The sequence below is a fragment of the Malaclemys terrapin genome, chromosome 3, assembly GCF_027887155.1.
Source record: "Malaclemys terrapin pileata isolate rMalTer1 chromosome 3, rMalTer1.hap1, whole genome shotgun sequence".
Lineage (NCBI taxonomy): Eukaryota > Metazoa > Chordata > Testudines > Emydidae > Malaclemys > Malaclemys terrapin.
Genome location: NC_071507.1, coordinates 66,343,612 through 66,369,721, shown reverse-complemented (window position 1 = coordinate 66,369,721; position 26,110 = coordinate 66,343,612). Strand labels below are relative to the sequence as shown.

At 39.5% G+C, this 26,110-nt stretch overlaps 1 protein-coding gene across 4 annotated transcripts in view; it reads left to right on the top strand.

Annotated features, from left to right (window-relative positions):
• The window catches only part of CRIM1 (cysteine rich transmembrane BMP regulator 1), a 308,859-nt gene that overhangs the window by 128,490 nt on the left and 154,259 nt on the right, over nt 1-26,110 (top strand). For 3 of the 4 annotated variants that reach the window (XM_054022214.1, XM_054022215.1, XM_054022213.1), the window contains 2 exons: nt 10,879-10,999; nt 25,362-25,483. The exons of the other annotated variant lie outside the window; for it this stretch is intronic. In XM_054022214.1, the coding sequence (XP_053878189.1) occupies nt 10,879-10,999; nt 25,362-25,483 (243 nt within the window). The remainder of the gene's footprint in view (nt 1-10,878; nt 11,000-25,361; nt 25,484-26,110) is intronic. 4 annotated transcript variants of the gene reach the window in all.

Genomic DNA, 26,110 nt, shown 5'->3' with positions numbered 1-26,110 from the left:
TTCACAGTCATGCTGGAGGGACATATCGAGAGAGGTTTGACAGGAATCCGTTCTGAGTCCAGTTCTGTTTAAATATCTTGAACAATGATTGATATAATGGTACAGAGAGTAAACTTTTATAAAGTTTGCAGACAATACCAAGCTGGGAGGGGTTGTGAGAGTTTTGGAGCATAGGATTAAAATTCAAAATGATCTGGACAAACTGGAGAAATGGTCTGAAGTAAATAAGATGAACTTCAATAAGGACAAATGCAAAGTACTCCACTTAGGAAGGAAAAAAGGAACAATCAATTGCACACACAAAATGGGAAATGACTGCGTAGGAAGGAGTACTGCGGAAAGGGATCTGGGGGTCATAGTGGATCACAAATATGAGTCAACAGTGTAACACTGTTTCAAAAAAAGCAAACATCAAACTGGGATGTATTAGCAGCAGTGTTGTAAGCGAGACACAAGAAATAATTCTTTTGCTCTACTCCACATTGATTAAGCCTCAGCTGGAGTATTGTGTCCAGTTCTGGGTGCCGCATTTCAAGAAAGATGTGGACAAATTGGAGAAAATCCAGGGAAAAGCAACAAAAAAGATTTAAAACATGACCTAGAAGGGAAGATGGGGAAAAAATTGGGTTGTTTAGTCTGGAGAAGAGAAGACTGAGGGGGTATATAAGTTTTTTTCAAATACATAAAAGGTTGTTACAAGGAGGATTGTTCTCTTTAACCTCTGAGGATAGGACAAAAAGCAATGGACTTAAATTGCAGTAAGGGTGATTTTAGGTAGGAAGTTTTTCCTAATGTCCAAACTGTCAGGGTGGTTAAGCACTGGAATAAATTTCCTAGGGAGGTTGCGGAATCTCCATCATTGGAGATTTTTTTTTTTTAGGAGAGTTTAGACAAACACGTGTCAGGGATGTTCTTATACTTAGTCCTGCCTTGAGTACAGGGGTCTGGACTAGGTACATTCTCGAGGTTCCTTCCAGTTCTACAAGTCTGATAGGAAGGGTAAGAAAGATACTTCCTAAGTCTGAAGATTTTCATAGGCCATAAAATGAGGATCTGCCAATAAAAGTAAGCAGTCATTACATGTGAGTCAAAGGAACACTCAGAGCTGGGCAACATGTTCAACCCTTGTCCATGTTCCACTTTGTGTGAACTCACAAATAACTTTCAGTTGTGAGATGCTACCCCCATTGAAATCAAAGGTGAAACTCAACACCCTGCATCATCAGTACTTGGAGTAGGCTCAAAAGCCCTGGGGCTCACTTTTGGTTTATGTCCTATGTTCCTAAAGCTCGTGCTTTACGGTTTCAGCCTCCCCCTCTCCCCCTGTATTCTGAGAGGGTTTTTTTTTAATGTCCTTCCTTTGAATCATCAGGAGATGGCCATAGCTGCAGATGGGACATTGGAGGGTTGGACCAGGGCTCTGAGGTGGCACCGTGCATTCTCTCTCTCGGGGGAGAGGGTGGCTAATTCTTGCTCGCATGCTCAGGATCTAATTGATTGTCTTATGAGTGGTCTGGAAGAAATTTTTCCCCAGATCAGATTTGCAGTGAGCTCTGTGGGTTTTTGCCTTCCTGTGCTGTGTGTGTGTGTGTCATTTGCCATGTAGCCTTTTATTTTTATTTAAAGTAAATTTAGTGATCTTGTATTACAATATCTGTGGGTTCAGCTTTGGCGGCTACAGTATCAAATTCAACAGTTACCTCTGCCTGTTGTTTCAAATCTAGAGCACATAGGAACACATGAAGGCCAAGGAAAGTAGCATATACAATCACAAGAACAAGTGCTAATATCTTTTATCAATGTTATTAAAGTTACCAGCACAGTTATGAATATCACCGCATATATAAATCCTAGATATATCTCTACACACATTCTAGCTACAGTTGTACTCACATCTTCCTAGATACAGTTAGGGTCTGATGGGGGGTCTCAGGGATAGTTCCTGCTGGAGTTTCCCATAGGGAGCTGAGTTTTCCCAATCTGGGTACCCCCTTTTAATAATTTGATTTTTTTTGACCATGCCTATGCTCTGCAGATGTATACAAAAGTGTCAGCCCTCTTTTTCCTTATTGGCCTGATGTCCCCAAAACATGAGGTTTTCTATAAGTTGTGTATAGTTCCTTTTATCATTGACACAAAACCTATAGCCTGTGGTTAAGGCAAGTATTAGAGAAAAATGTGCCTCTAGAGCATTTTTGTCATCTAAAATTAATCTTTCTAATTTTTCACGATTTCACCCCTTGGTACATCTTTTCCCATCATCTTATGGCATCAGGTTATTCTTCGGTCACTTACTTATGTCAATATTTCTTATCTCTAAGGCCTAAAATAGCTAAGCTAGAATCTTACAGGCCTTAGCCTATAGGTCTTGCATTTCAGCCCTCCTAACTTGGATACCTAATACATAATCATCCCTTCTAACTACTGATCAATCTCAGGCTTGGTCTACAGTACAGAGTTAGGTCGACCTAACTTGTGTCAGTGTCTATACTACAGTCTTGCTCTTGCCGATGTAAGTGCCCTACTACACCGACATAACTCCATTTCCACAAGAGGCGTAGGGCTTATCTCCGTGTACTTAGGGCAACACAGTGTCCATGTAGATCAGGGGTTCTCAAACTGGGGATTGGGACCCCACAGGGGGTCACAAGGTGATTACGTAGGGGGGGTCGCGAGCTGTCAACCTCCACCCCAAACCCCGCTTTGCCTCCAGCACTTATAATGGTGTTAAATATATTAAAAAGTGTTTTTAATTTTATAAAGGGGATTGCACTCAGAGGCTTGCTATGTGGAAGGGGTCACCAATAAAAAAGTTTGAGAGCCACTGATGTAGAAATTGCGTTACTTACATTGGCTGAATGTAAGTAACGCAATGCTTACAGAATGCCCCACTTCAGTTGGTTCAAGTGCTCCTGGTGAGGATGTGTTTCACAGGCAGAAGGATGGTAGTGTAGACACCAACAGCCAATTGAATTACTGCAGTGGCTGTAGGTTGACCTAAATTACGTTGACCTAATTTTGTAGTGTAAACCAGTCCTTCTACTTCTATAATCCTGCAATTGTACTCTATTTAGCATACAATGGTTATATACAACATAGCATTATACAATAAATGAACAATAAACTAAAATCATTAGTTAAAGCTAGGATTATCTGGGTCCTCGGGCATTGGTGTGCTTTGGGCCCTTCTGTTCTCTGCTGTTGCTCATAATAGTCTAGTCTTCTGAGAGTTGTAATACTTTTGGTCTCATTTCAGTTGTTGGGTTAGTGTTTGGGTGGTAGTGGTCTCTGCTATAAAGGAGGTCAGACAAGATGATCTAGTGGTCCCTCTGGCTTTAAATTCTATGACTCTGACTATTTGACAGGGTAGGCGATCAGAGGAAACTATTAGGTGGGGCCAAATACATCAATACAAGATTTAAGTACAGGGAAATGACCAAACCATTGTTGTGATACATGGGCAAAATATATATTCAGTATAGGGCATATACTTTATTTCTTCGTGGCTTACACATGCTGATAAGTGATTGTGTATTTCAAATGGAAATCGTAGGGGACCTGTAGTTTGTGGATTTACAAAGATTCTGTAAGTTACATTTACAAAAACAACACAACGTGCACGAACAATCTATACAAAAACAGTAGGAGATCTGGGGTAAAAGTAAACCTCACTGTCACAAAGACATCAGGTCTGTTGTTGCTGTGCTATAACTGGTACATACTTGCCTATATTGGTAGGATCAATGCTAGTTCAGACCAGTAGTCCAGTATCCTGTAGCTGACAATGGCCAGTACCAGAAGCTGTGGAAGATACTACCCCACGGTGGGTGGGTGGGTTTGTTTGTTTGTTTAATATGAGGGTATATCTTCCTTCTCATTTTTTATTGTATTTAATATACTATAGATTTTTTGCATTATCCCTATAAATGTCTAATCCTTTCTTGAATCCTAAGGTCTTGGCCTCAATACTATCAAGTGGCAAAGAGTTTCACAGGTCGATTACATGTTAAATTAAAAAAAGCAAATGTTTTCTTTTATTAATTTCAATTTTTTTGCCTTTCAGTTTTATTGAATGTCCCCTTGTGAAGAGGGTAATTTGGGGTGCCTGATTTTGTGTTCTGTATACTATTCATTATTTTGAAATTCTATCTTTTGAATTTCTACCTTATGAGGTCAATCTAGACAATCATAATCGTCCCTTCTGAGCTTAAAATTTATGAATTATCATTGTTTGAACTGGGGTAGAATGGCAAGAATAGCTCCCCATTGTGCTGGATACTGTACAGGCACATCATAAGAGAAAGTCCCTGACCTAAAGCACTTAAAACTTTAAATAGACAAGGTAATAAAAGGGTCAAAGAAGGGAAGTAGTATTACCCTCTTTCATAGAGTGGGAGCTGAGAGAGACCGAAAGTGCTTTACCCGTGGTTCCACTCTGTGGTAGAATTGGGAATTGAACCCATATCTTTGGAGTCCAGCTCAAGGACTGTTCTCCTAGAGACTATCCCTTCTCCTTTTATTTATCTCCTCTCTAATCAGTTTCACTGTACTCTGCATCTCTTTATAAAGTAGTCTTTCTATGCCTATACAGGTCTGTCTCATCTTACGCTGGAGTTACGTTCTGCAGTCAGCGCCTAAAGCGAAAATCGCCTATAGTCAAAATTACATTGAATGTAATGGCGGGGGTGGAATTGCCTGCACTACAGAAATAGTATTTAAATTATTTTTCTTTTTTTGTTTTTGCCGACCGCGTAAAGCTGAAATCGCACATCTTAAATGCGCCTAAGATGCGACAGACCTGTAATTATTTTTATCACTTATCTCTGAACGCCTGTTCCTTATAATGTACACTACCCTGTATTTGTACCTCAGAAGTTCTCCTTCAAGTGATTGTGCACATATACATTCCATTGTAGGTGCATATGCTCCCAATGCACTTGAGTTGGAGACTTTTGCCAGTAATACCATTAGGCAACATCCATGCTTTCCGTGTATGTCAACCCAAGGGCATAAAAGGGACTTCCCTCTCCATTCCTTCTCACCACCCATGGCCAGAGTTGGAGCTTCCAATAGCTGTTTAGCTTTGGTTTTCCAGTGTCTGCAAAGAGTTCATCTTACCGTATATGGTTTTTAATTCTAGTTTATTTTTAGTATAGTTCAAAATCTGGTGGATTTAACATGAAAAAATCCCCAGGGTTTAAGCAGCGTGCCACATGCAGGGGACCATGGTCACTGTCATGGATAGACACAAAAGCTGCTTGAATTGTCTAGATGAGGGATAGGTTGGATTTGTACCTCTTTTCCTATCAGCACAAATAAACGAGGGATTTTCGCTTCAAAGTCCACCTTTTGGAAGAGGCAGTGTGTCCCTCTTCAGAACTGTATCCCAACCACAAGAAGGCAGACTTTTTGTCCATGGAGAGCACCCGCCCCAGCTTCAAAGCCCAATTCGAGAGAGAAACACCCCTCCTCATTGTCCCCAGCAGCCATCTCAAAGCACTCTAAGCCATCCTCCTCCTCCAAGTCTCACAAATGGTCAAAGTCCCATTCTTCGCCTCACAAAGTAAGCCCTCTGATATCCATTTGAGGTCTGGTCACAGGCACCAATGCTCACCAGCCTCATTAGATGTGGCTTTGTGGACTTCTGTTCCTCCAGGACCATCAAAAGTGGTGTCTTCATAATTACTGGGTCCTTCCTTCCCAGCACTGTAGGTTCCAGGACCGTTAACTCCACAGGCCTTCCGTGCAGTGAGGGACCTAGTGTGTGTGCCAATACCAGGCTTTTCTTTGTTACACCAGCTAGCACTGATGGTGTTAGTCTCTGCACTGTTGATGATTCCAGCATAGCTTTCCCTAGCTTCTTCATTTTGGACATTGACGGCTCCCTCAACACCAACTTATCTGTTGGCATTTTAGCTGCCTTGCCCACTGCTGCTACCTCATTTGAATGCTTCTTTTATGTCAGTGACATTAGGGCAGTACCAGTTTTTTCCAACACTGAAACTCTAAATACCAATTGGGACTGCTCCTCCATTTACCGTGGAGAATTATATCTCCTCTTCGGACTCAGACCATGAGAGACCAATTTCCCTTACAAGGTCTTTAGATCATTTCACGGACCTCATTCCAGGGATACTAAATGTAAAAGTAATGTCTGGCATTCTTACAAGGAATCCTCAGAATGGGGCCCACCACTTTCGGCAGTTCAAAGGGCAGAATATCTCTCCCCCCCCCCCCCCCCCCCGGCCTTTACCGGTCATCTTGGACTGCTCCGAAATTTTCAAGATCTCCTAAAGTCCCAATCTAGAAGGAGGTTGCCTTCATCCATAGCAGGGATCTTTAGGGAAGACTTTTCTACCATCCCTCACCATCTTTGTCTCCCCTTTGTCTGTTAGCTCCAACAATGGGGGAAACCATATTTCATCATCTTCTGATGAGGCCTGAAATTAAAATCTCCTCCAAAGAGTGTAAAGTGTTTTAGGACCTTAGGAGAAGGGTTGCCACATCTCTGGGAGTGCAGGCAGAGCTTGTACAAGATAGCAAACACTTGGAGCAGGTATTTTTGCCAGGATCATGAGTACAAGTTGAGCAGTCCTATCTTTTGCAAGATCTGTTTTGTGCAGAGCCCCCCAGCAATAGATCTATTTGCAACAGCTTGAAGCACAAAATGCCATCACTTCTGATCAAGGAGGGGACTCCGAACTCCCTGGGAGATGCCCACCTTATTCTTTGGCCTTGGTTTGTCTGTATGTCTGAAGACCAATGGCATTGATCTTCAGAGTCCTGAACAAACTGAAACATGAGAAAGCAGTAGTTGTCCTTATAGCGCCAACGTGGCTGAGACAGGTATGGTTCCCAGACCTGATATATCTGAGGCCACCTCTTATCCTCTCTTTGGGGCCTGACCTTATGATGCAGGGGTCAGGCAGCCAATCTCTCACTCTTACACCTCTGTGCATGGCTCCTTGATAGCTCTTGGACTTGAAGCAAGGTTGCTCTCAAGGTGCAGTCTGTGCTGCTAAACAGGAGGAAGCCCACTACAAGGAAAACATACCTTCAAAAGTGGAAGCCTTTCCAGCTTTGATGCACACAGTGGTCATTGTCTCCTTTTGAGGCCCACTTCTCCATTGGACTTGATTGTCTATCTGTTATAAATTTTGAAAAGCCTACACTTATCATTCAGCTCTGTTAAAGTCCACCTGGCTGGCCCTACAGCCTTTCACCAATCAGCCCAAGGGTCATCAGTTTTTACAAACACTACCACTAAAAGATTCTTAAAGTGAGTAACCAACCTCTTCCCTCATGTAAGAGAGCCCACTACACCTTGGCACCTTAATTTAGTTCAGTGCCTTGAGAAAACCACCCTTTGAGCCCTTGGGGAGCTATTTCCTTCTTCACTTATCCTACAAAACTGTGTTTTTTGTAGCCATGACTTCAGACAGAACAATAATTGAGTTGAGTGCTTATAGCTGATCCATCATACTTTGTCTCAGTAGAACACAGTGTATCTCTTCATCCTTGCTTCATCCTCCATCCTACCTAAAGTCTCTTCAGACTTTCACCTCAACCAGGACGTTCAACTTCCATTTTTTCACCCCAAACCTCAAGCTTCTTCAAGGGAAGAGGTCAGTCTTAATACTCTAGACATAAGAGCCTTTGCCTTCTATCTTGATGGGACCAAACCCTTCAGATCCTCTCCTAGACTCTTAGTCCTTTCAGTTTCTCTGCAATGGAGACATTCTTGTTCCATACAAAGATTACCTAAATGGGTTTCAGGATGCATTTTAGCACATTAAGAAGCGCTGTTGAGAAGGAGCTGGAATGATGGTGGGTCTGCCACTCCCTATATAATCTCGGCCCAAAACATGAGGGTGTGTAGGGCTCGGACACAGGTCCACGGGCACTACTGAAGAAAAATGTCTGGTTAAAGGTGCATGGGTGTGCATGTGCCTAACATGGAGGACCCATAGGGACAGAACATCTTGAGAAACTCCTGTGGATGCTGCTGTCTGAGGGTTTAATGTCAGCAAGGAATCCAGGAGCACTCTTAAACTGTGGACTGACTTGACCAGTTGTGTTTGAGTATCTTCAGCTACAGGAGACTTCACTGTATCTCCAAATTTCTTAGTGTTTTCTTCTACCAACAAGCATAACATCCATTTAACTTGCCTTTAGCTTCAAGCGACTGTTGTTCAATCCATGAGCTGATCTTGGCAGAACGCAGAATTTACTGGCTGACAGTTGTAGTAATGTGTATTTTGAAGGACAGATAGAATAGAGTGTCATCTGCATATTGTTGGCACTTATGCCTATTATGTCTTACCTCCTAGTTGTTGCATGCGAATATTGAATAGTACCAAAGAGGGCTGGTACTTGAGAAACTCCATAGGTGCAGAGATGGTGGAAGTGCAGTTTCCCATCATTACCACTGGGTGAGTCTCTCCAGGAAGGAATCAGACCATTTGAGTGTATTCCTTTGGAATCCTGCCATGTCCCTCAGCTGTGACATTTTTTGATTTTTTTTTTTTTCAAATACTGTATAGAGGTCCAGGAGTAAAAGACCTTTTTCTTCACCTTAGCTGTGCTAATGGAATGTATGGGAGATGCACCAGTTTGCTGTAGCCATTGAAAGATATGAAAACCAGTTAGCCAGAAAGGATTCTCAGAAGAGCTGGATGAGATCATTGCTTTGTGAGTTCCCTGTTATCCTTCTCCATGAATGTGATTGGGATATGGGAAGATTGCCTCTTGTGACCATTTTTGAGGTGGAAAAGCTTCTTGGAATAGCTCAGTGGCTGCTGGACGTCAGGATATTGCACAACTTGTGAAGCCCTGAAGCCAGGATAGTAAAATATGGCTACTTGAAGACCAAGAAATTGGACACTGATTCTCTGTTTCTGTTACACTAAACAACAAACATCATTTTACATTAGCATTTATGGGACAAAATGGCTAAATTTAGGTTCTTATTGGATACATTAGAAAGTCAACCCTTCAGTAGAAGAAATAAACACGATTCATTAAAATACTTAAAACATTTAACTTATGAGTGATAACTCTGCTTTTTTAAAAAAAAATTCTTAATGTTAAAGGTATTTAAAAAAATCTGACCGGTATCTTACTGTCTGTATTATAAAATGATATGCGAACTTTGAGGTGAATTGTAGTTTTATAAGTTCATCCTGTAATGCTGTAATTAAGTGTAGATTAGTAAATGGAATTTTTTCCTTTAAATTCAGAATTGCTCATATTTTAAAGATTTCTGTAGATTGCTGTGTAGATAATTCTGTGTATTTGTCAATAAAATTCTGCTTTTATGTGGCTGGTTGCTGTGCTGGTTATTTATAGTGGCTTAAAGCTTCCACTTCCACTTGTTCCCCACATAAATTGGAAATACATTCTGAATTTCCAGTACCACGAATAGCCATGTCGATACTATGCAAGTTAATGGGTTAGGCACTGGACTAGAAGACAAGAATTTCTGAATTCTTAACCTAGTTCTGTTGATGCTAGATGTGGGTTGGGGCAAGTGACTTGCCCCCAAAATATTTAAAGTGTCTATTAAACTTGATTACAACAATTTCTAGGTATCCTTCTTGAAATATTCACGGTGTTGTTTTTTCTGAGACTTGCAGCTTACAGCTCCTTGAAGTCAATTGGAGCTATTAGTGCTCAACATTTCTGAAGATCATGCCATAGGGAATGCAAAAATAAAGCTTCAAAAAGTTAGAATTTAACCTTGCTGTCTGTTCTCTTATAATTGAAGAAGGCATTATGAATAATGAAATATCACACACCATTATAAGCAGCCACTTCAGGTGATACCAACAGAGTTTTATCAAGCATTGCTTGTTGTTTTGTGTAATTGTCAGTACCGTAACATTCTACTCACCTCATCATTCATATGAGCATTAAAAAAACAAAACAAAAAAAAAGGCAACTAAATTTCATTAGGCTTTTCATTACTATACTAGTAGTAAGGAAGAGCAAATAGGTTTTTGTCTAGACTGGTAACTTTCATGACCGTTTTGTAAGGCTTCAATAAAATTTACTTAAACATTGTATATTTAGGATTAATTAAGAAAAAGCAGGTTTCAACTTCTTGACTATAAATTATAGGGCTTAACCACATTTTCAACATAAATTTTGCTTCCTCAGTCATTTGACCCTCCGTAAAAATAAGTTGTTTGTTTTTGTTTCTCCTAAAGAGGAAAAGCAGTAATAATAGGCAGCTGAACTATCAGTCATGTTCAAACCCCTGAACATTACAGCCTGATGGAACATCCATTAAAAATACAACTGATGATGTACATCAGGTACTTCCAAGCATAAATATTTTTTTTCACTGGTTAAACCCCAGACATTTTAACTTTTAATACATAGGCTTCACTTTTCACCAAAAAAAAATAAAATAAAGTAGGTTTATTAGGTTCTTATTTTACTAGGTTTTTTATTTTTATTTATTTATTTATTAGAAAAAACCTGTTGTTTCTAAATGTACTTTTATACTCCAAAAATGTCAGGCATTTGCTTTTTTCAGCTTTCAATATTCTCAAAGTCTCATCACCCATGTTCATGTAATGATTATTCACCTTTGTGTGAATTTTCAAACTTGAATTTGAGTTGTCTGGGTGGCTTTATAAATTTTTAATGGAGTAATATTTGTTTAGTCCTCGATCCTGCAAATGCAACAGAAGTCAGAGTTAGTGTAACTATTTTTCAGTATTGTCTGGAGAACGTTAATAAGTGAAGCAACTTTTCTGGCCTAGATAAAAAGAATTAATAAGTTGGCTCTTCATCATGGTGTCTTTCACACAAGACTTTCTGTAGCAAGAGTTGAACAGAGTTTTAATTTTTTTTCTTTTTTTTTCTCTTCAGTTTTCAGTGTGGATTGCAGCACAGTGGAATGCCCTCCTGTTCAACAAGTTGTTTGTCCACTGGATAGCTATGAAACCCAAGTCAGGCTGACAGCTGATGGCTGCTGTACTCTTCCCACAAGGTTTGTCTGGTTTTGATTTGTTAAACATTTCTTCAATGTCTCACTTTATACAGTATGTGGCCTGAAATTCTCAACATCCTAAATGTAGGAAGACACTGAAGTTACTGTAGGTACCGGAGGTGGTGAGTGTTAGTACAATGGCCACGGTACATATGTATCTTGCGCCAGTTAAGGTAAACCATTAAAAAAGTTAAATCATCAGTTTTATGAAACTGCTAACATCTAATCAACTTTCTGAAACTAAAAATTCTTCTCAAATGTACACAAATACATAAAATGGAGTGTTATTAGATGTATTTGTTTTCATACCTGTCAGAATTTTCATATTGACAGTCTGTCAACCAAATTCTGACTAAAGGACAAATCATTTTGTGAAACTGTGGAAAATGCCCTGGTCAGATGATGGGAAAGCAGTGTGCTTGGGACATCCCTATACATGCTGCGAAAGAATAAATCCAATCCTATTAATGAATGAAAATTATATGTGTACTCAGTTTCGCAGGTACTGTTAACTATACAACCCCGTAGGAAGGGTGTCAAGAGCTGAGATAGCAGATTTCAGAGTAACAGCCGTGTTAGTCTGTATCCGCAAAAAGAAGAACAGGAGTACTTGTTAGTCTCTAAGGTGCCACAAGTACTCCTGTTCTTCTTTTTGAGATAGCAGAGGTTTTTCTCTTTTGGAAATGTTCAAATATGAGGTGCAATTTACTACATTTTTAGAATATTAAAGTATTTCAGAACAAACAGTTCATGCAAAAAAGTTATCTGGCATTTTCCTGGAATTCTGTACTATATGATATTGTCTGCAGCAAGTTCTATTCCATTAAAATACTGATACAGATACCAGAAAAACTGGATCCCAAATGTACTCATCAATTTTCCACTCAAAAAGCCAGTATCAAACTTTATTTAAAAAAAACAAAACACAAAGTAGGTAATTCTCCCCCTATGCTTGATATTGAAAAGCATAGGACCTTTTCAATATCAAGCCAAGCTAACCAAGCTCTCTCATGCTGTACTACATTAACATATGCCAAAACATCATCTGAGATTGTAAATAAAATTAAATCTTATTTTGTGGGGATGGTGAGTAATCTAAAATTTTGGCACCATAATTTCTACTAAAAATGCTCCTTACAAAAAATTGTATTAAGGGAACTTTAAGATTACTAAGCGAACCACTCAGAAGTTAGGAAATTCCAGAGATAAGGTTACACAAGCAACCATAACTCTTACCGTTGGGTACATATGTTAAAATTCATTCTTTAATTATGTAACCATGTACTGTTCTGTCCATGGGACACCAGCCTCACTCATTGTGCAGTGAATGAGAAAAAGGTGTAACATTTTTTAGAGGAAACTTGTGCAAACACAAGTGAAGAGGAAGACTGCATGTAGTACATTTACTATTAGTCTACCAAAAATTTGTTTAAAAGTATTTTATGGAAAATTTATTAATTATACCTTCATAATCCTTTAAAAATAAATATCAACTTAATTATTTGTAAATGTTGTTTTTTAAATTTATTTTATCTTCATTCTTCTCTGATTATTTTGCTAGCCTCAAAACTGAGGGCCAAATTTGGTTATATGAGTGTGAATTTGAATAGTGCACTTATGCTGGATTTACATTGTTACAATTGCGAACGGATTTTGGCCCACATTAAAATGTGAATTCACAGGACTCTGCTCCTTTAGGCTGTGTGGCATAGTACATATAGCACTGGACTGGCATTCAGCAGATCTGGGTTCTGTTCCCGACTACCATTGGCCTGCTGGGCAAGTCATTTCACTTCTGTCTCTCCGCTTCCCCATCTGTAAAATGGGATAATGACACTTGACCTCGTTTGAGATCTAGTAATGAGAAATGCTGTATAAAAGCCAGGTATTACACCTCTACCCTGATATAAAGCGACCCGATATAATACGAATTCTGATATAACGCGGTAAAGCAATGCTCCGGGAGGGCGGGGCTGCGCACTCCGGCACATCAAAGCAAGTTCGATATAACGCGGTTTCATCTATAACGCGGTAAGATTTTTTTGTCTCCCGAGAACAGCGTTATATCGAGGTAGAGGTGTATTATTTATTAACAACCTTCTTACCTGCTATGCACAGTCCAGGACACACCAATGCAACGCTAGACTTTACCAAAACAATAGATGCAAAACCTGCAGACATCTCCACTGCTACAATGATCGACACCCCTCACAGCACATCTTTCAAGATCCATGGGTCCTACACATGCCTATCACAGCATTTGGTGTACCGCATCCAATGCACTAAATGCCCCAGTAGCAACTATGTGGGTAAAATAAGACAATCGCTACACTCTCAACTAAACTCACGCAGGAAAATGATAGAAGATAAAAACACAGTATCACCTGTGAGTGAACACTTTACACAATGTGACCTTTCTATCTGTTCTGTCAGTCCTCATCCTCGAAGAAAACATGCATAATGCTTTCAAAAGACAAGCCTGGGAGCTTAAATTCGTAACTTTGCTAGATACTAAAAATCATGGACTGAATAGACACTGGATTTCACTTATTACAACAACCTGAAACCCACTAACAATCCCTCCAGCGGCCTCTCTCTCTATCAACCCTCCTTCATTTCTCCCCTAGGATAGGAAGAGTGTTAACTGGCCACTTCACCTTGAATGGTCCCTTGAAATGTGTTGACTACTTATGATAAACAATCTAATCCACCTTGAATTTAACTCTGACACTCTGAATACATTTCCCAGACATGAAGAAGCTTTGTAAGCTCAAAAGTTTGTCTTGAACCAACAGAAGTTGGTACAATAAAAGATATTACCTCACCCACCTTGTCTGTCAACCTGCTGTGCAGTTATTTTCAACATCCCAACCTTGGGTGTAGGGAATTGTACAATAACCCAATAGAGGAGTGCCCCAGCTGCACCACATCTGGGATGGGGCAGGATTTGACCCCCTTGCAAATCAACCAGTGCCTGGCTTGGCTACTTGTGTTTCAGTTTTGCTAGACAACAAACACCAAAAAAATAAAGTGAAACCATTTTTTGTGAACGCCATGCTGAAAACCTTAATTAGCCCGTGTATCAAGTTATCAGTGATGCATGTTTCAACACTTGCATGTAAAAAGTTGTGTTGACAACAAGAGCCTGATTAGTGAAGAACCTATAGAGGTTTGCCAGAGAGAGGCACAGCTCCAAAAACCTTTCCAATCCATTGGACGAATACTCCTGCTACAGAAGCTTAATATGCCCAAAGCAGCTAGGATGAGATGCTGTCAAAGGCTGTAATCAGGAAAGTAGCATGTGCAGAGGCTGTGGAGCCTGCCTGGACAGTGGAACCGTGGAGGCAACATCCGAGAATGGAAGTTCTCTTAGACAGTCCAGTACTCTGTCAGCCTTTCTAGCAAAGAATAATACAGTTGTAGTGCTTGATCTAATAAAACACATGCTTAACTTGCATGGAAGTCAATAGGGTGTAATTACAGGGATAGAGTTCAGCATGTGTTTTGGTTTGCTGGGGGTGATGGTGAACAGGCCAAGTATCTTTTTTGTTTGTTTTATTTTGTTTTTTCTTAAAAATCCTGTCTTTGGATTTTCTGTAGGCTTAATCCCTGTGCAAAATTTTGTGTGTGACTTATGTAATTGTGATATTTTAGGAGCTTGAAAAAACTTTATTTCTGTGGAATTCTCAAGAAGGAATTACTTAAAATATAGAATTTTACCAAGAAATGTGAAAGGTACCTAGAAAATAGTGTTCATGTTCTTCTAAGGGCTCGTCTATACAGACCCGTTAGAGCATGATTACAATTTACACCCCACTGGTGTGGACTAATGTACCATATAGACTAGCCCTAAGTGATTACACCATGCTTTAAATGGAACACTCAATGCTAACAGCGTAACTGGTGTCTGTCTGAGCCTGTAGACAGCCTGAAATGATAGCTCCAAAGTATTTGAACTACGCTTTTCATTGTAACTCTGAAACTTTCAGCCACTGGGATGAGGCCAAGGGGTTGGGGGTGTGGCCATGAGGATCCTTAGGGGGAATGAAAAATAATGAGAAAGGAAAAAATAAGCTGGAATAAAATTATGAAGTCTTTGAAAGTAAAAAAACAAGGAGCTGGATTTTGAAGGACGGGGAGGGATAGCTCAGTGGTTTGAGCATTGGCCTGCTAAACCCAGGATTGAGAGTTCAATCCTTGAGGGGGCCACTTAGGGATCTGAGGCAAAATCAGTACTTGGTCCTGCTAGTGAAGGCAGGGGCTGGACTCGATGCCTGGAAGGTCCCTTCCAGTTCTAGGAGATGGGATATCACCATTAATTTATTTTTTTTAATTTAAGTAGAAGTTGAGAAAGGGATTTGAAGAGGCATGGGAGAGGACTAGGGTTACCAGACAGCAAATGTGAAAAATTGGAATGGGGTGGGGGGTGATAGCCTATATAAGAAAAAGACCCAAAAATCGGGACTGTCCCTATAAAATCAGGACATCTGGTCACCCTAGAGAGGACTGCAAACATTTTGTTCAGCTTCTCACAATATCACGTATAAAGATTTTTGCATTACAAAATCCAGGAAGAAGGAAGAGTAACATGCAGAGATTGCTCTGTGTAGGCATGCACATATGTTAGGGGCAGAGGAGATAGTTTCCACAGGTTTGCAATTTTTTCATGAAATCACAAACAAATGTTAGCAATAAGTCAGCTGCAGTTCAGCTTAGATTGCCATGATCAGTTTCACAATTAGCCAACTTTTGTCAATTTTATCGGTTTCAAGAAATCTGATAGTATTTTAATGAAACTAGTAATTTCTTTTTTTGGTTTCTAGAAACCAATACATTTCATTCTCCTCCCCCCTTACCCCCCCCCAAGAACTTGCTGTTTTAGCAGCAATTAATAAATGCTAGTGACAGTACAGCTATAAGGATACTTGGGAATACTGAACCTAGGGAATTAATAGAGATATGAATTCTAAGTCACTGACTTCACAGACCGCTGACACATTATGTGGGAGGAGAGAGGCTTCAGTTTCGCATGTGATTTTTTTCAATTGGTCAGAAAAGGTTTATGGCATGCTTTTTTGGGAACCAGAAACCTGTCTGCCTCCCAGGAACACTGTTAGTCTATTTTAGGAGAGGAGATGTCACACATCTCAAAGCTGTACTTACGAGTACCTTTTGACATTTAACTGATTGTGTGTTCCTGCAAAGTAACTAAATGAAGGGGATCTCTTTACCTTCCTGACATACAGCATAAACTAGCAGTAGTTAACATCTCTCTTTATTCCACCTAAAATAGTCTTCAGACATGTCCCTGGGAAAAATAGTGAACAATAGACAAATGTCTGAATAAAGAGTAGGAGGATGTTTGTAAACCTTGTGCTTAATATATTAATTTATAGTGAGACATTACAAACAGACATAGTTGTCAATTGTGATATGAATCGGCATTAATATTGAAATGGAAAGTAGCCTCAGTTTTTCCACCCTGGAATGAAATACCCAATGTGAATCTCTAGATATTTTATTTAAGCTATACAATGAGCTCTGAGACACACAGATAAGGACAGTCTATTCTCTGAAGATCCTGTTGAATAAGAATGTATGTTAAAGAAAAAACTTACAGGGAACACATTCTTATTAGCATAACTTGATTTTCTTTCATTAGCAAGATAAGTGAAGGCAATGATAAATTTAGGACTGTGGGAGCAAGTTGGGGATGATCTAGTGTTTGCAGCATTATGTCCCCTATTAGCTGGGAATATTTTTCTCCACGCTTGCCAAACTCTCAGAAAGGTTTTTGTATGGGTGAGGGATACTTGGCCAGTGTTTGTATGATTCTAGCAGGACGCAGAATGGAATGTGAGGAGTGCTGGTTTCTTTCTTTGCAATTCACAGGTTTGGGAAGGCAAAGTCCCTTGATTCTTCTGTGCTAGGCTGACCAGACAGCAAGTGAGAAAAATCGGGATGGGGTGGTGGTGGTGGTGGGGGTAATAGGAGCCTATATAAGAAAAAGCCCCAAATATCGGGACTGTCCCTATAAAATCGGGACATCTGGTCACCCTAGTCTGCGCATTCCCCTTAAGGCAAGAATTTGAGGGCAAAACAACATGTCAAAAATGCAAACAAAGTGGAAGGAAAGAAATTAAAATGTAATACTATTAAAACCAAAAATTATTGGTGTTCCCTGCATCTGCTTAATGAGTTGCATTGTCACAATTCCAATGTGGGGAATACTCTGCCTTAGATCAGTCATAGGCGTAAAGTTCAGTATCTCATGACACTTCAGGACTACAGATGGAGCTTTGTATCACTGGAAAGACTTCCAATTTTCCAATGGGAACACCTGCCTTCAGCAATAATGAGTGTTCTTATGCCTGCTTTTACAATGGCTATCTATCAAAAGCCATGTAGACTGTAAATGGACACTGCTGACTTTTAAAACCCTTAACAGTGCAGACTCCATCTACATTCATATCCACCTCCAAGAGCTTTGTCCTGATGTCTGTTTTTGAACATCACCTGCTTTTGCAGAATCCATCATGCCTTGCTGTGCTGAGCGCCAGGGTGTGGAACTCGCTCCTCTTTGAATAGTATCTCAGTTCTCTCTGTATTTTAGAAAAATACCTACAACTTTTCCCCCCTAAAAAGGTATTTTTGGAATGACTACCTTTGGCTTCATATTAAATGTTTTGAAAATATTAGTTGCTGGATGCCAGTGGTTGCATGTAGAGCTATGCAGGAAATGGGATTTTTGTTTTACAGGAAATTCTGTGATTTCAAAATTTGTTCTGAATTGGAATAAAAATAAAGAATTTTGAACATTTCCTTACAACAAATTTTTTGGGAAAAAAGTTAGTTCAGCTCAATGGAAATGTTTTGATTTTGACTTTAATTTTTTTTTTAAATTACAATATTAAATAAATTTCTAAACAAAGTCATTGTGAAATGGGAAATTAAACAGTCTGTTCCAAAAACAGCCACATGCTTTTTTTCAATTTTTCAAACTCAACAAATTTCCTCAAAATTTGTTTTAACAGTGTAGCATTTTCCAACTGAAAATGTTTGATCAGCTCTAGATCTGTGATGTTCTGTTAAGAGAGATCTTGTCCCATTGCTGTCATCCCATGACTGTCATTTGACAGAGCTGACACCTAAATAATAAATGCTTTATTTTCTGTCTTGACTATTTTTTGAAGTCCTTTCATTCCTCTCTACATTCACCTAGTTGCTCTAGAGCAGGGATTCTAAAACTTCATTGCATCACAACCCCCTTCTGACAACAAAAATTACTACACGACCCCAGGAGGCGGGGAGCCAAAATCCGATCCCTGCTACCCCAGGTGGATGGCCAAAGCCCAAGCCCCGCTGCCCCCGGCAGGGAGGCCAAAGCTGAAGCTCAAGGGCTTCAGCCCCAGTAGGGAGCCTGTAACCTGAGCCCTGCCACTCAGGGCTGAAGCCCTTGGGCTTTGGCTGGGTGGTGGGTTTCGGCTCTCGCCCTGGGCTCCAGCAAGTCTAAGCCAGCCCTGGCGACCCGCTACTCTAGGGTATTCTCTCATACTTCACTTTTGGTGGCTCTAAGTATTTTCATTTGCTCTAGTATTCACTCTTGCCTTGCTGTCCCTTCTCACAACTCTGGTATCTCCACACTTCCTCCTGTTATCTTAACTCTTTGAGCTCTTACTGCTTTTGAGCTTTCAGCTCATTTACCATTCCAATCCTTCCTCTCTCACCTTTGATCCTATCTCACAAAATGGCATCTCATGTTTTATACTCCCTCTCAAAGGGGTTAACATAGATCAATGGAAATTTGTCTTCATCCTAAATATATGTAATATTAAGGAAAACTATTCTCCCTGTCTTTTCTCCAATATCTGTAGGAAAGTAGTGTCACAAAGATAGTGCTGGGTCAATATCCAACTCCTTTATCTACTTAATAGCTCCTGCAGTATCCGCTCACTCACAAACATCCTGCTGATAAAGTAGCTGTAACATTGGAAGGGATATAGATAAGAAGCTAGTCAGTACATTTCACTGTATCTCAGAAAACAATTTGCTTGATTCATTATTTTTTTAAAAGAACATGAGAGGAAGCAGTGTCTGGCCTGAAGCAGGACTCAGAAACAGCTAGTACACACCTGTACGCTGAACACTGACTTCTTTGAAGGTACTGTCTTGTTCTACGGAATCTCAGCTTTCATTTAAAAAAATAAATAAAAGAAAAGCAAGTTTTTAGCTCTTATGACTGAAAAGAAAACTTCTAAAAATGTGAACTAAGTGTAATCAAAGTAGATGGGAGCCTGCAGAAAGCCTGGAGTTTTAGCACTGAGAGGTGTGAACTGGCCTACTAATCCCAGTGCAGGATATCTCAGTTGTCCAGTGATGATGATTTAGGTATCAACATTATCTGTTTCATTTTTCATATACGAGAGAAGAAGAGTGTGTGTGACAGATCTGCCCAACTTACTTTGAGTGATGTCTCATTTTTCTGCCACAAGTGATGTGATATTTGGGAGATACCATCCTTACTTTCTTTTCCCCAGTCAAGAAGAAGCCAACACCAAGTAGCCCTGCAGAGCCCATAGTCATATTCAAGTCCCAGGAGGAGTAGCCAAGCTAAAGGAACCCAGTGGAGTCAAACAGTACTTGTAACCATATTTTGAACATCTACATAATCTAAAATTTGCATTGATTTGGATTGGGAGAAGTTTGTGTTACTGTGCCTAAATACCGTATATACTCATTCGTAAGCAGAATACTTTTGGTAAAAAAGTGACTTCTCAAAGGGCGAGGGTCAGCTTATAAACAGGTTTACACCAAAATTTGATGGTTTTAAACTCTATGGAATCATTGAATTGAATATCTAATACATTGTCATTTTGTTTACCTGGAGCTTGCCGTTCCCAGCCAATGGGAGCTGCGGGAAGTGGTGCCACTTCCCGCGGCTCCCATTGGCTGGGAATGGCAAACCGCGGCCACAGGGAGCTGAGGGGCTCCATGCTTGCAGACGCTCCAAGTAAACAAAACGGCCCGAGCCACCAGCGGCTTACCCTGACGGGCCGGGAGCCAAAGTTTTCCAACCCCTGAAATATCGCGTCGGCTTATGAAAGGGTCATGCAGTTTTTGCTATTTTTACCTATCATTTTGGGGGGTCGGTTTATAAATGAACGGGCTAATGAATGAGTATATACAGTACCTTTGAAAATCTGGTCCTGTGATGTTCTTTGGGTTTTTAAATGGGTAGATTTCATGCTCTGTCGCTTGGTTTTTATTCATAGATTGGAGGAGGAAGACGAGCTTTCCTACTTTCTCAACTTTGTATGACCTATTCCAAGAGAAGAAAATATTCTCTCAGCATCTTCTAGCTAAACTGAAACCAAAATAATTATGTGAAAAGAATTCCGGCACAACCAAAATGGAAAATATTTACATTTGGAAAATGTAAATACCAGTGTTCGCTCCATTGTAAAGCCTGAAAATAAAAGATATTTAATGAAGTACATGACATTGACATATTTATAAAGCTTGAGAGGACCTCAAAAGTTAGAAGTTCCCCCCTCCTCCCCCCCCCCGAATCTGTACATGATTACAGCAGCTCTCTTTTTAACGCTCTAAAATTTGATTAGGGCTTATTGATGCAACATTTTATTTATTTAAACCTAATTTCCTCCTTTGACAGGGTTAGTGGCCTAGTGGATGGGGGGAAGCTGTAAATGTGTCTTGATTTTAAGTAAGGCTTCCAAGTGACATTTTCATAAGCAAATTAGAGAAATGTGGTTTATATGAAATTACTATAAGATGGGGGCACTATTGGTTGAAAGACCATACTCAGAATAGTTATCAATGGCTGGCTGTCAAACTGTAAGAATATATCTAGTGGGGTTCCCACAGGGGTCTGTCTTTGGTCCAGTACTATTCAATATTTTCACTAGTGAATTGGATAATGAAGTGGAGAATATGCTTATAAAATCTGAGACAAGGTGGGTGAGGTAATGTATTTTATTGGACCAACTTCTGTTGATGAGAGACAAGCTTTTGAGATATTATTTTTTTAAAGATATTATCCTACCCACCTTGTCTCTCTAATATCCTGGGACCAACATAGAATCGTAAGACTGGAAGGGATCTCGAGAGGTCACCTAGTCCAATCCTCTGCACTCATGGAAGGACCAAGTATTATCTAGACCATCCTTGAAAGGTGTTTGTCTAACCTGCTCTTAAAAATCTCCAATTATGGAGATTCCACAACCTCCTTGGACAATTTATTCCAGTGCTTAATCACCCTGCCAGTTAGGAAATTTTTCCTAATGTCCAACCTAAACTGCTGTTGCTGCAATTTAACCCCATTGCTTCTTGTCCTATCCTTAGAGGTTAAGAAGAACATTTTTTTCTCCCTCCTCCTTGTAACAACCTTTTATGTACTTGAAAACTGTTATCAGGTCCCCTCTGTCTTCTTTTCTGCTGACTAAACAAACCCAACTTTTCAGTCTTCCCTCAGTCATAGGTCATGTTTTCTAGACCTTGGATAATTTTTTGCTACTCTCTAGACTATCTCCAATTTGTCCACAACTTTTCTGAAATGTGGCACCCAGAACTGGACACAATACTCCAGTTGAGGCCTAATCAGCATGGAGTAGAGCGGAAGAATTTCTCATGTCTTGCTTACAGCATTTCTGTTAATACATCCCAGAATGATGCTTGCAGGTCTATTACAACACTATATATAAAATTTGCTGGGAGGGGTTGCAAGCACTTTGGACATCGGGATTAGAATTCAAAACAACCTTCATGAATTGGAGAATTGGTCTGAAATCAACAAAATGAAATTCAGTAAAGACAAGTACAAAGTACTACACTTAGAAAGGAAAATCAAATACACAACTACGAAATGGGAGCCAACTGGTTAGGCAGTAATACTGCTGAAAAGGATCTGGGAGTTATAGGGATCACAAATTGAATATGAATTAACAATATGATGCAGTTGTGAGAAAGCTAAATTCATTTTGGGGTGCATTACCAAGAGTGTTGTATGTAAGACACAGGAGGTAATTGTCCTGCTATACTTGGCACTGCTGATGTCTCTGTTGGAGTACTGTGGCCAATTCTGCGTGCCATGCTTTGGGAAAGAAGTGGACAATGTGGAAAGAGTCCAGAGGAGAGCTACAAACATGATTTGCTTTTTGAAAACCTGACCTCTGAGGAAAGGTTAAAACAACTGGCAGTATTTAGTATTGAGAAAAGATGACTGAGGCAGGACCCGATAGGGTTAAAATATAGAATAGTAGAATTATACAATTTTTGGGCTGGAATGGACCTTGAGAAGTTAAAAGTCCAACACGTGATGCTGAGGCTGGTCCAAGTAAATCTAGACCATCCCTGACAGGTGTTTGTCCAGATGTTGTTAAATCCACCAATGATGGCGATTGCACAACCTCCTTTGGAAACCTAGTCCAGATTAACTCATAATTTATGACTAAAGTATAAAATATATGAAATATTGCCACCTTGCTCCATCACCAGCTCTTTCTTTTCTTTATACCTGATTTTAGAAATGTTCTGGATTCCAATAATACTAATGAATGGTTTAGTCTGGAAAAGCCTGAGATGATAGAGAGTCCTGAAAGTATTCTTAATATGCTACGCTACAGTTTCTCTAGTTTCTCATTTTCCTTTAAGTCCATGATTACAGGAATATTGTAATGAGCAATTTAGAGGAATCACTTATAACACTGAGTTTTATTAGTAATTTCTGGGTGGACAAGCATGTTGGAACTGGGATCCGTTTGGGTGACGATTAGGTTTCATAATTGATGAGAAGGACTTCATGAAGGAAATAATAATAAATTATTCCTCATGAAAAAGGAAAGGAAATGGACACCTGTGGTATATCTATATAATATTTTGTATACCTGTATGATGTCTTTACACAATATTTTATCTTTAGTTTTGAAATACTTTATCCTTAGGTTTTCCCATAAGACTGTGTATGGGAAGTTGAGAAGGTCAAAACTGGCAAGGAAAAGCTGAATGACACCATATGGGGGCAATAAGTAGAGACTTCTTCAAGGAATAGAACAATTCAAGCAGGTGGGGGGGAAATATGAAGCATGGCAAAAAAAATGCAATAATTGTTTCTAATTTAAACTAGCTAAGTTAATGAACAGGATGTTGGGATTCCTCTGAAACCTCTTCCACTTGGCTCCCTGAGACCTTGGTTCGACTCCACTCTTGTCACTCTGGTTGTTTTGTTTGGCATACAGCAAAGCTATGTTGAGTTGATTAGACTCAAGCATTAGGAGGTGGGTATAGGGCACACTATACATCCAGATTTCAGAGTGGTAATCGTGTTAGTCTGTATCAACAAAAACAACAAGGAGTCCTTGTGGCACATTAGAGACTAACAGATTTATTTGGGCAAAAGCTTTTGTGGGCTAAAACCCACTTCATCAGATGCATGGCGTGAAAAATACAGTAAGCAGTATAAATATTACAGCTTACTATACTGCTTACTGTATTATAATACTGTAATTATTTACTTACTGTATTATAATACTGCTTATTATACTGCTTACTGTATTTTTCACTCCATGCATCGATGAAGTGGGTTTTAGCCCATGAAAGCTTTTGCCCAAATAAATTTGTTAGTCTCTAAGGTACCACAAGGACTCCTCATTGTTTATACATCCAGAGTTACACAGCAAACCTCTTCCTTTATATAATTTACACATTATGTTGCATCACATATTTTGGGATTGGCTTTGTTACTTTGTAGGAACAAGTCCCTGCACAACATGCTCACTCTAGCCACACACTTTTTATGTATGACTTACTCTTTACCTCATCTTTATGTTCCCAACTTATCTTATCCATTGCTATATTGTCCACTGTAAATGGTTCCCTGGCTGTTCCACGTTATCTTAACTGGGGAATAAGGGGTAGTGGAGAGCCGGCCACCCTTTCCTCTTTAAGACTTACTGTCTGAAAGAGCCAGATTTTTCACTTCTCCACTGAGCCAACTGCTTCTCACTACACAGGTGGGTTGATTTGGGACAGGGAATTCATGGTATGCCTATTTTTAAATATATTATAAAGGCAACCAGGAGATTTTCAATCCTCAGTTGCTTTAAAATATATTTATAGGGCCTGTTCCCTCTGCTTTGAAATTCATGTTCATCCATGAGGTGATAAATTACTGGTAATGTATACATCTTTCATAAAATTTGTATCTACACACTCAGAAAAACTTTTGAAGAAATATTAATTCTATGAAGCTTCTCAGCTGTAATAACCACTATCCTCTCTCTGTTCATTTTCTCTTGTATTTTATTGTGTTCTGCCTGCTCACACCTTTAATATGTAAGCTCCTCCAGGCACAAGCTACTAAATGTCTGGTACACATGATTTTTTTGCACAGCTCAATGTATGTTGATGTCACTGTATAAACAATATTAATAATGTCTTTACATTCCATGCATCACAAATAAATGGAACTCCCCTTTCTCGGAGTGTTTTTTTTTTTTTTTTTTTTTAAGCAGGGAAATTAGGTAGAGACTGTCTCAGACTACTTCTTATCAGGATTTTATGCTTTCCAACTCGAACCTTTTCTCTAAAAAGCACCATGCACGACGTGAAAAAGACTGTGCCTATGGTAGTGATCCACTAACCAAAACATTTCATACACTGAGTATCCAATTTTTCCACTGCCTTTGCTCCCTGTGTAATCACTTGCACTTCTGCAAAATGCGAGTAAAGCACTACCCAATCAGAATGGTACTGTTTTGTACTCAGTTATGTGTACTAAGTAAATGACTACCCAAGATGTCAAGGCAGTAGATATCAAGCATGATTTCTCTTCCTTTCCCCCCCATATAACCCAGTTAAGATATACCTGGGGAGTGAATGGTGAGGGACTACATGTTCCATATATTGAGTAGGGGTGGGTGCTGCTGTTAATTTTTACCAATCTACATTTTTCTCAAACACCTTTTGAGGGTAAACCCATGTTAGACAATCTTAAGATTATTCTATGTCTGCTGCTTTCTGAACCTGTACCTGTATGTATATTGCTTGGAAAAGATATGGGTGTAGCACAGGATCTGAAAACCTCCACCTGTCCCTCCTTATGATTGCATGACCAGCTAGCATTTAAGCCCCTAGTACAAAAGTTCAGAGAGTTAATTCACCAAAATAATAGATTTTGTTAAACCTGGTCACTGTGTTAATAAAAGGTCATTTAAAAATATTTGTATAATTACTTTACAGCAGGAACTCTGTTGCTGCAGCCTGCTATTTCACCTTTCTATGCTTTCCTCTGATATGTGGCTTCATTTACTTAATGGGGTTTCCCCTTCCTTTTCTTTGGTTTCAGATGCGAGTGTCTCTCTGGTTTATGTGGTTTCCCCATGTGTGAGGCAAGCTCCATTCCCCAAATAGTCTCACGTGGAGACGGAACACCCGGCAAGTGCTGTGATGTCTTTGAATGTGTCAACGGTATGTGAAGTTTCTATTGTACATGAGAGGATGATTTTGTGTGTCTGTGGGAGGTGTGGGTATTTGAACATGTTGTCCAGGGATTTGGAAAATAATTGCCTTAAGGATAGCTCAAGATAAAAACTCATCTGGAAACTTTGAAGATGCTGGAATGGGGCAAAATGACAATAGAAAGACATCGGTTTCTTATCCTTTCAAACTCACTTCACTCTTTCCCCATCTTTGTTGGGATCTTTTAAATATAGGTTTAGCGCACAATTTGAATTGACATTCAAGCTCTTTGCCAGTGTTTTTTTTTTTTTAAAGTAGATTTTTTTGGCTACTCACAATCCTAGTTTTTGCACGGTGATTCTAAAGATAAATATCCTCTCTGAGCAATTTGAAGAAACTTTTTAAGAAACATACATTTCCAAAGCAGCTGAGAACAACTCTCATTCTCATTCTTTACAATTGCTAATGCTTTGAGAAGACATTGTTTGAATAACTTAAACATTTTATTCTTGAGCTACTGTACTTCACAATTGTTATACATTATAAGTGGGAATGGACACTTTTCAATTGATGGTGGTGCTGTGGAAGAGGAGTGTTCTAGTGGGTCACAAGATGGGATGTATCTCCAGTGAATGC